At 36.4% G+C, this 10,477-nt stretch overlaps 1 protein-coding gene across 10 annotated transcripts; it reads left to right on the top strand.

Moving 5' to 3' along the window:
* On the top strand, nucleotides 1-10,471 carry LOC107706640 (protein cordon-bleu-like). Of its 10 annotated transcripts, XM_016510405.1 has the most exons (13): nucleotides 3-228; nucleotides 328-368; nucleotides 1,895-1,984; nucleotides 2,198-2,344; nucleotides 2,452-2,650; nucleotides 2,919-3,144; nucleotides 3,731-3,772; nucleotides 3,911-4,017; nucleotides 4,316-4,537; nucleotides 5,603-5,711; nucleotides 6,890-7,031; nucleotides 7,132-8,372; nucleotides 10,229-10,471. In XM_016510405.1, the coding sequence occupies exons 4-13, from the start codon at nucleotides 2,253-2,255 to the stop codon at nucleotides 10,234-10,236; spliced, it is 2,388 nt and encodes a 795-aa protein (XP_016365891.1). In that variant the 5' UTR covers nucleotides 3-228; nucleotides 328-368; nucleotides 1,895-1,984; nucleotides 2,198-2,252; the 3' UTR covers nucleotides 10,237-10,471. The 10 variants fall into 10 exon arrangements, with proteins under 10 accessions (XP_016365889.1, XP_016365887.1, XP_016365890.1 ...); XM_016510403.1 differs by lacking the exon at nucleotides 328-368 and having other exon boundaries at nucleotides 1-228; nucleotides 2,195-2,344; nucleotides 6,893-7,031; XM_016510401.1 differs by lacking the exon at nucleotides 328-368 and having other exon boundaries at nucleotides 1-228; nucleotides 2,195-2,344.
* Nucleotides 10,472-10,477: the final 6 nt, after the last annotated feature.

Genomic DNA, 10,477 nt, shown 5'->3' with positions numbered 1-10,477 from the left:
TAGTAACCACATTCACTTATTAACAAACAAAATGTATCTTTCATATATTGCGCCTCAACAAAAAATAATACTTTTTTAAATGTAGTTTTGAGTAAAATCTAAATCATGTCAACTCATTAGCCTTAAAAAAATAATGTTATATCACTGTCTCTTTCTTTCTCACGCGCGCGCACACACACACACAGGAAACAGATTTGTTGATGTCACAGCACTGGGCATGTCCATAAGGTAGGCTACTACTGACAACACTAGAGGATTACCAAAGCTTGTCTTCGCATCCATTTGTTTCTTTGCTCATTTAGTCCTCCTTTTGTTTTTAAACGGCAGTTGTTGGAAGAACCTCTTATAGAGGACTGAAGATAGGTAAGGTAAGGATTTGAATAAGATACAGGTGCCAAACATTGCGTAATTGTGTCCAAAACTTTACGTGCGCATCGGTGAGCAGTGATAGTACTTAAGTTAATCCTGCTGCGATGTAACAGACCTTTTAAGGTTGTTGTGAATGTATCGTAAGTCTTAAAATTACAATTTGTGAACAAACGATGAGTTGAATTAGAATATGGGTTAAATGTCTGTGTATATAAGAACCAAATGTGTATTTCTGAGTGCCCTTACTGAGCATTGGATGGCCATGGTCGTTAAATGCGCACCAGGTGCACGTGCGTTTGGCGTTTTGTTAGGCGTTTGTCGAGTTCATTCTCGTGGGAAATACCCGTGGGTTGATATGCATTTCTCCGCTTTGCACCGATGATCAGCGGCGGGGAGGCGTGAAAAAGCTCACGCCCAGATATGATAAACGTGACGCTCCAGCAAACGAGCACCATATACACACCCAAAGGCGTTGGCTCTCCAACTTTATTTTTAATTTTCGTCACTTTCAGAATAGCTATTTATTAATTCAGCTCTATTTTCAGTCATCTTGTTTTACTCCAATTTGGAGTTTATAGTCAGTTTTGGTCAGATTTGGACGTGATTTTGTTTTGGTATGTATCCACGAACAGGGTAAAACAGGGCCTTATCAACGCTGTTACAAAATTTAGAACATGCCTGAATGCACTTTAAAACCTAGATTTGTGTAATTGCGTTTTTATCATTAATTAAACATGTTAATATTAATGTGAAATTAATATAAAATTGAAGTTAAAGATTTGGATTAAATAATTAAAAAAAAAAAAAATACTGCAGGATTAGTAACAAAGTTGCACATTTCAAGCTGGGCAAGCTAGTTTGGCACCACATATTGGTTTGTAGAAAAAAAAAGTTCCCTTTTCTTGTTAAAGTGTTGAATGGTTTGATGATTGTAAAATGAACACAATTTATGTGAAAATATACACTACAGTTAAGTACACCACAATTTTTAAAATGTTTAAAGGCTGCATTTATTTGATCTAAAATAAAGTAAAACGTTATGAAATGTTCCAATTTAAAATAAGATTTCTATTTTAATATGTTTTAAAATGTAACTTATTCTTGTGATGGAAAAGCTGAACTTTTAGCAGCCAGTCTTCAATTTGATTTAATGCATCCTTGCTGAATAAAAGTTTTAATTTCAATAAATTGATTACCGAAAAATCTCCAAACTTTTGAGCGGTGATGTATAAATAAGGAATTATTTACTTGTCTGCTGTGTTGGAGGTTGTGAGAAAACTGTGGGACAGAGTTAAATGCATTTTAATAAAATTAAGAACTAAAATATTTATTCATTTCTACAGTTAACTGTTGTTTGGAGGGGGGCTTAGAGGCAATCGATGTGTTGAAGATTAACATAACATGAAAAGTACATTTAACCAAATTTGTTTAAGCTGATACTAAGCCATCACAGAGTTATTGCTCCAAAGAACATGAGATTTGTGTTTTTGTAAGCAATTGTAAAATGTGATTCCATGTCTAACAGGGCCCACAGCAGAAAGTTCAGTCAATGGAACATATCTGGAAATTTCCCCTGCACGGCCATAGCTGAGACACAGAGAGGATTTTCACACAGGTTGGTGATGTGATTCATCACAAAGCATTCTGCCATGAGTCTGTAACAGTGGATGCCATAAATGCCTCTGTTCCAAAGAGCTACAGTACATCCAGAAAAGCAAATCCATGAGTGACTGTATCTGGATGCGTTCTCATATCATTCCTACTTGGATAAATTATATAGGGTGTTCTTTGAATGACCCATAAATGTATTTTTCTGCTTCATCAATAGGACAACCCAAATCTACAGTGTCCTCTGTCCTTCATACTACCTACAGCACGCACACATGGATCTCCAAGAAGATCTCATAGACCGGGACATCATTCTGACTGTACTGCTCCCAGGAGGACAGGAGACCACAGCCACAGTGCATGGCAGGTGAGCGAGAGGGGAAAAATAACTCTTATTGCACATTATCAACCAATTCTTGCACTAAAATGACTGTCCGGTCATATTTTGAATGACTTGTGTCTGTGCACTTGCAGTAAACCAGTTATGGATGTTTTGGTTACACTGTGTGCTCAACAACATCTCGTTCCATCGGATCATGCCATTAAGCTTATTTCCACAAATCAAAACCACATAAATTTCAAACCCAACTCCATGATTGGCTCTCTTGAGTTTGAAAGAGTTGTCCTGCAAACTAAAGGATGTGATAACAAGAAGAAACCTCATGTTCCTGTGGTAAGTCTAATTGAAAGCTTAATTATATCCATATCTTATAATTTTACCTTAATTACCATATCATCTTAAAATTAAATTTTTTAAGTGGGTTTTGTCAAATCTCAAGCAGTTAATCAAGGGATTTGGACCTTTTTGGTGCATAAAACGAGTGTATCTTATACATTTCATAGTAGGTCACCCAGGTTGGGCACAGGGTCTGCCTTAAGTCACATTGAACCTGTTATTAAAAGTTTGAACTCTCAAAAAATTGGCAACTCTCTCAAAACAGGCAACAGTTCGTCTTCTGGTAAACTACAAGAAGTCTCATAAGGCAGTAGTACGAGTCAATCCTACAGTGCCGCTGGCTGAGCTGATGGCCACAGTGTGTGAGAAGTGTGAGTTCGACCCCGATGCCACCATCTTACTGAGGACATATCAATCAGAGGAACGTCTGGATCTCACCAAAACACTCAATGACTATGGAATCAGGGAGCTGTATGCCAAAGACATTAAAGGTTAGAAAAAGAAAAAAAAAATGTCACTTTAGTGACATTGTGGCAATGTTGCTTACTGTATCATTAATTTAAAAACGACATACAATGTGCAGTACATAATGTGTGTTTAGTACACAATATAGGTCTCATTCAATAATAATTGCATGAATTATTCAATAAATTTGTGATGAAATTACACCTAATTTGCACATTTTCATGTGCATAGGCACGTGAATTTGTTTTTAATCTCATTATGTTCATGAGTTTGGAATATCACAAATGAGTGACTGCAATTCTCATTTGCATAAAACACACCCAAACCATCTCCATATTCTGCTTACTACACAACCTTTTAGGCCATGCAGTTGCTAAAATTTTTTTTATTGTAATTAACTGTATGAAAGTTATAATCATAATTTATGAAAATGTTCATATGTAGATTTGTACATGTATAGATATGTACACACAAATTCATAACAATTCACACAGTTAGTGAATGAGACCCTATGTTTGATTTTTGAACGAGGCATCTGTCAGACCCATATTTAAATATATAAATGGAGTAATATTAATCTTTTGAAGTTAGGTAGATTTTTTTTTTTTTGAGTGGTACCAAACAATCCTGCTGTTCCTGTGTTAACCCATAAAGGTACCGAACTCCAAACAACCACATTTTGTAACAAAAAAAATATTTTTATATAATGGTACTGCACCAGCAATTTCCGCACCGCTGAGGTTTGTCCACAAAAGCTTGTTTGATCTAAGAGGCTCTTTTGTGTTTGTCCAGGTGGTGAGGAAGAACAGAAATCCTCAGTTAAAGAAAAGAACCACAGAGAGAAGGGAAACAAAGGTTTCTTTGGTTTATTCAAGAAGAACAAGAAAACACCTGAGCAGGTTTGTACACCTGTCAGTCTGTCTGGTTTTGCAATCTGTGCAACCTGCTGGTTGTCATATTTAGGAAATGAGGGGAAATATCATAACCGAACTGTAACCTTGTAAAACACTTGTGCTGGTCCACCCATCTGTCTCTGCATCTGTTTATCTTTCGGCTTTCCTATGCATCTGTTTATCTTGCCTCATGTTTATGGACATTAATTCAGTTTGCATATTGAAAAAATAGTTCTTTTTTGGTAATGTTCGACTCCTTTAAACATATTCAGTGATTTATTTTTTTCCCCCTCTTCTTCTACAGGCTGTGATTGGCAGTGCTCCAAACTCTCCTGAACAGAACGGCCAATGTGCGGACAGGGTGAATGGTGTTAACGGTCACTCAGCCTTACCCATGGCCCCTGCCGACATGTCAAAGAAGAGACGCGCTCCACGGCCTCCTATGACGGCGTCCCAGAGTGCCGCTTGTGGGCATCACACCAGAGACTTTTCTGACCTATCTGAGAGTGACTCTGCTAGAAAACAGGTGGGACTGCTGTGGGCATCTCCATACCAGTCCAAACAAACCTGTACCCTTGGCCATCCAATATTCATATAAGCATGCATCAGTGTAGTTTTAGTATTATTTGTATACTATTATAGTATTTATTGATATTTTGAATTAGCCTTTGTTTACATTTCCAGTTTTCATTTTAATTTTAGTATTTATTTTCTTGTGCTTTGGTCATTATTATTGTTTTTTTTTTTAAATATTCCTATTTAGCTTTAATTTATTATTTTTAAAATCGTTTTAGTATTGCACGTTCTTCATCTAATATTTATTTTATTTCAGCTTTATTTCAATTAAATTGAATTAAATTAAAATTTTACAATAACAACAGTGGCATGCAGGAATGTGGAGTTCTACTGATCAGAATCCAGTTTTATAGTTAAATGGTAGTATAATTATTAAAATAAAATGGTATGTACATGTATGGTTCTGAGGCATGTTTTGAATGGCATGCTATTTTTCTGCAGTGTATATATATATTGTCCATAATATTCCAATTTTCTTTGTGCTTGGAATACTATATATACCTACTTCATTTTCAAAAAATATAGTATAGAACAAAAAAAAAAAATTATTACTATATCCCACAGTGCAATGCGCTGTAGCTTGACCCTCGATGTGCACTGTTACGAGTGAGCTTGTAATAACAGTTGAAATTTTTTACGTTATATTTTACTCATTATTTGGTTGTCAAAAGTTAATACATTTTCAAACAGAATTTAATTTTCTTAACAATAAATTAAACAACTGGCAACTTTGCTGAATTTAATAAGCGATGTAATGAGGTTATGCGAAAACTACAGCATATTCTTTAAAATTGCATAATGCATACTGTAACAATAAATTAAACAACTGGCAACTTTGCTGAATTTAATAAGCGATGTAATGAGGTTATGCGAAAACTACAGCATATTATTCTTTAAAATTGCATAATGCATACTGTTTTTTTTTAATTTACTGTTTAAGTATTTACTGTGCAATATGCATTAAGCAGTATGTTAGTATTTTATACCAAACATAACCTCTTTGTGCCTTGCTCAGGGTCAGCTCAGTTGTATCTCTTCCACTGAGTCCTCCCTTAAAAGGACTAAACGGAGAGCTCCGCCCCCTCCGTGTGATGGCCCCACCCCATCTGATTCAGATAAAAAAGGTACACATTTATTTTTGTTCATAAGTGTTCTTTCTTTTCGTTTTCTATGTTTAAGCATTTTTGAATACTTGTTTGCATGCTAGTGCTGGTTTCCTAGATGCCAAGTACATGCAATTTCAGCACAGAATCAAGCTTGAACAAATGTGAAAATGAATACTACCTTTCTGTTTCCCAACTGTGTTGGATTAATTATTTGCTCTTGTTTTACACTGTACTACCAGGAGGGGGAGCCTAACAGGCAGCGCAGTCTCCTTTCCTCCTCTTCTCCTCCATGCATGCTTCTCTGTTCCTGCTTTCATCGGTGATGGGCTATTTGTCCTCAGTGTCTTTACATAACCTTCATGTCTTATGCACATTGCACTGAACTCTGTGTCTTGTTCTGTTATTTAACTGGCTTCCTTGTTTAATGTCACTGTTGCTTGAAACTGTAATGTGATATATCTTTCACCTTGTTAGTATAAACATAATGTAGTATTCTAGAGGAAGTAACACACTCAGGTCAATAACAGTCAGTGTCAATTTATGCCGTAGACAAATGGGTTTCATTGTAGTGTTTGTATGTTTTAGTTTTTTTATTGTAAAGTCATTTCAGTGTTTGTCAGGCAAATCTGTAGCACTTTATCACAATATTTGTGCCTTAATTTTGAGCCACAGCTCCCAAGATGGTTGTAATCAGTCTTTGATATTTTTATCTACATAATTGCAGTTCAGCTTTATTAAATGTCAATGACTTTTTTTTAATATGTCGGGGTCATAAGGGATGCTTTTAAGAATTTGTCTAAAATTATTCAAACGTAAGAAATTCCAAATGAATTCATCGGCCACATCCAACATTTTTAATTAAACCTGTTTCGTTTTATCATTTTGCTTTTTGTTTATTAACATTCTGTGTGCTTGTCTTTTGTGTTCTTTTTCTTCAGACAGAATTTCATTAATTGTTATTTAATATATTAAATGTATTTCATTCATTGAATTTTTTTTGCCAAATTAACTTTTTAAATAAAGTTTACTAATGTTGATTCATATTTGAATAAATTAAATGAAAGTACATACTGTACACTGCTGTGTGTTTTGCCAAGGTGCTATATTAGTGAGAGGTTGCAGATGAGATGGTTTTACACACAATACACTCATTAAAACACTACAGCATCTTTGTCATAACACTTGTTTCGCTTCAGTAGAGGATGCTCAAGGGGACGACAAGAGTTCAGACAAATACAGAGCTCGCATTGCTGGCCACTGCCCTGCAATCGTTAAAGTTATGAGTGAACTTGCAGAATCTCTGCAGGCACGGCAACAGAGAAAGCTATCTCCTGCAAAGTATGTTCATTTTGTTGAATTCATTTCTTAATTTTTCACTGTTCCCTGCTTGTGTTCTTGAAGTAACTGATTACTGATTTCTTCTCATTTTCCTCTGTAGTTCTTCTATATCCCAGCATCAGCTAGCAGACGATTCTTCTACGGGTTTGTTTTCTGAGCATCACACCCCTGAGGCTGAGCTTAAGGCACTTTCTGGCTGTCAGCTGCTGAGAAACCCCTCTGAGAGAGAAGGTTTGACCACCTTCACCGTGGTTCCCCAGAGACGTCAGCAGAGCAGGCAATGTTTTGAGGTGTCACTAACCTTACAGACACCCGACACTGCTAAAGCCGAACAAGAGCTGTGCCCTGGAGACCCAGATGCACTTGAGATCCCCACCACAGAGCTTTTGGAAACCGTCCCAACTGAACCTTTTAGAAATGGGTGCAAGGGTTCAGATAAAAGCAAGCACTTGCCAGAGGTTCTACATCTTCAGCCTGTGGAGCAAGAGAATCAAGCTTGGACAGATGTAGAGAGTGAGAATTTGGAACTTAAAGATGAAGAGGACCAATGTATTGATCCAGAAGACATGGAGCTAGAGAGTTCAGAATCACCCCTAAGAGGTCTTGGTAATCTAGAACATTTAGGCAGTACGATGAATAATCTAGAACTAAAAGGCAAATGGGCTTATCCTTCGGAACCAGCTGATAAACTTGCTGACAGGTCACCAATCGATCCAAAGTCAGGCCCTGTGGAGCAAGAGGAGATGGAAGAACATGCTTTGGTGGAAACTGGAGAAGAAAAAGATTGGGTAGAAGAATACAAAGAGAGGAGAAGGAAGTTTCTAGGCGGTGGTGGCTATAATGATGGTTTGAAAAAATTAGATGTTTGGGGAAGGATTCAAAGAGAATGTACAAACATGCAAGAAGAGACAACAATGCCAGAAATGAACTTCCCATTACCTCCAACACCTGTCTACTGGGATGACAATAATAGTGAAAATGAAGAGGATGAAGAAAACAGGAGCGCGCAGGAAATGCAGACCTATGATGAAGACCTTGATCAATATGCAAACTTGGACTCAAAGCCCAAATATGCACCTTATCTGCACTACTCCAAACCGAAGTCTCACTCTACCCAAACTAACAGTGATCCAGGCGCCTCTAGTGCTGAAAAGAACTGCAGCTCGAATCCAGAACCTCATAGAACCTCCTTTTTATCTAAATCGCATTCAAGCTTTGACCCCTGCCCTCCTGCAACAGTGTCTCTTTTCGCTTTGGCTGTATTTCAGAAAGCTACGCGCTCCAAACTAGGGCTGGATCCTAACTGCTCCAGGAGACGGGAGCTGCCCATGAACACACACAGTGAGTAAACTGATCGAAGACATCACTGAAATATCAATAGAAGGTTATTAATATTAATGAGAGGGTCAACATTTTTGTTTGTTGTCAATTACAGAGAGTAATTGCCAAATTACATTGATGCCACTGCATTGTCAACAGCTTTTTGGGCTGAAACATACACTACCAATCCAAACTATATACACACACACACACACACACACACACACACACACATATATATATATATATACATATACATATACACATACATATATATATTTATATATATATATATATATATATATACACACACATTTACATTGTCATTTAACAGACGCTTTTATCCAAAGCGACTTATCTACATGTTGTCTTTTGTATTTTTGAGCTTAAATAAATAACATTTGTTCGTAAACTTCAAGCAAAATATGTCATCATTCCGATTTAGAGAAAAATATAATAGCAAAGACCGAGTGGGAGGTGCTGTGTTAAATGAATAGTTCACCCAAAATTGATCATTTGCTTTAAAAAATGGCCCCCCCGTTAGTCCATTCAAGATGAAGATGAGTTTCCTTCGTCATGACTGATTTTTGAGAAATGTATTACATCACTTGGTCACCAGTGGATCCTCTGCAGCGAATGAGTGCTGTCAGAATGAGAGTCCAAAGAGCTGATAAAAACATTGTAATAATTCACAAGTAATCCACATAACTCCAGTCAAAAAAGAAAAAATTCCAAAAAGCACCATAAAGTGATTCATGTAATAATTTACTGAATATATTGCTGTCCATCATAGCTCCATTCTAATGTACTTTCCATATTAAAACGGCAAAAAGCATGCAACCATGATGGTAAAATGTTGTGAACTAAGAAATCCTGAGTGATTGTTATCACATTGCTAGAGTCACATACACATACATATATATATATATATACATATACATATACACATACATATATATATTTATATATATATATATATATATATATACACACACATTTACATTGTCATTTAACAGACGCTTTTATCCAAAGCGACTTACAAACGAGGACAATGGAAGCAATCAAAATCAACAAAAGAGCTATATATATTATATATATAATATTGATAAATGTTGAGCAGCAAATCAGCATATTAGAATGATTTCTGACGGATCATGTGACTCTGAAGACTGGAGTAATGATGCTGAAAATTCAGCTTTGCCAATTACATTTTAACATCAATTAAAATAGAAAAGATATTTTCAATTGTAATAATACAGTATTTCACAGTATTTGTGTTTTTACTGTATTTTTGATCAAGTAAAGGCCGCCAGTGAGCGTTTGGGACAGTAACGTAGTTTATCTTTTGTTGCCTGACCGGAAACATAACAGGATGAAAAGAACGTATAGGCGTCTTCCAGATGTGTTGGTTACTTCATTGTCGCAAGGGCAAGGTGTGTCTGGGTCAGCTGAGTTATGTATGTGTAGTTTGTAATGTAAATGATGTCTGACACTCATAATAGTCTCTTGTTTATTTAATAGGCATCTTCCTTCCTCTAAGCATGTTTTTGTGTGCGTTGCACGTTTATAGTTTAAACTTTGACGCATTCCAGCAGTCATGGCGTGAGTATGAGGTGTTTTGTATGTCAATGAAAATTACTTTTTGAAATGACTCCATCTAATGACACCTCAACAAAATGGGTAACTTCCATCACTGATGATGGAGTAAGTGTATGTTCAGTGTACAACAATGTACTGCATGTGGCTTCCTGAATGACTGACGTGTGCTAAAAATGGACCTGGCTCTGGCTTTCAAACCTGGCTCCAGAAAATATAGAGCTGCTGGTAAGAGTCTTGCAGAACGATGGGACTCACTATGGTGTCTTGCTTTTTTCCAGGTAATTGATGGCCAGTCTGAATATGGGAGTGTTCATAAATGAGGAAGAGGGGTTCTTCACCAGAATGAACAGGACACACTATATTAAAACGACACCGGTTTCTTACAAGATTATCTGATTCTGTGTTTTTAGCATTATGAATATTTTGGAGGATGATAAATATTTTGAAAGCTTTACTTGCATTTTCCTGTTTTGTTGACTGATTTCACTGATGCTTTCAGAAAGGAGGATTTTTCCGGCCTTTTAATT

Source organism: Sinocyclocheilus rhinocerous, unplaced genomic scaffold (assembly GCF_001515625.1).
Source record: "Sinocyclocheilus rhinocerous isolate Xijiao unplaced genomic scaffold, SAMN03320098_v1.1 scaffold1285, whole genome shotgun sequence".
In the NCBI taxonomy this organism is placed as follows: Eukaryota; Metazoa; Chordata; class Actinopteri; order Cypriniformes; family Cyprinidae; genus Sinocyclocheilus; species Sinocyclocheilus rhinocerous.
This window is presented reverse-complemented; position numbering and strand designations above follow the sequence as displayed.

Coding starts and splice junctions, on each gene's coding strand:
- LOC107706640 (XM_016510401.1), top strand. CDS start 134: ATGTTATATCACTGTCTCTTTCTTTCTCACGCGCGCGCACACACACAC. Junction 3,145..3,730: donor GTATGCCAAAGACATTAAAG/GTTAGAAAAAGA, acceptor TTTTTTTTTGAG/TGGTACCAAACAATCCTGCT. Junction 5,712..6,889: donor ATCTGATTCAGATAAAAAAG/GTACACATTTAT, acceptor GTTTCGCTTCAG/TAGAGGATGCTCAAGGGGAC.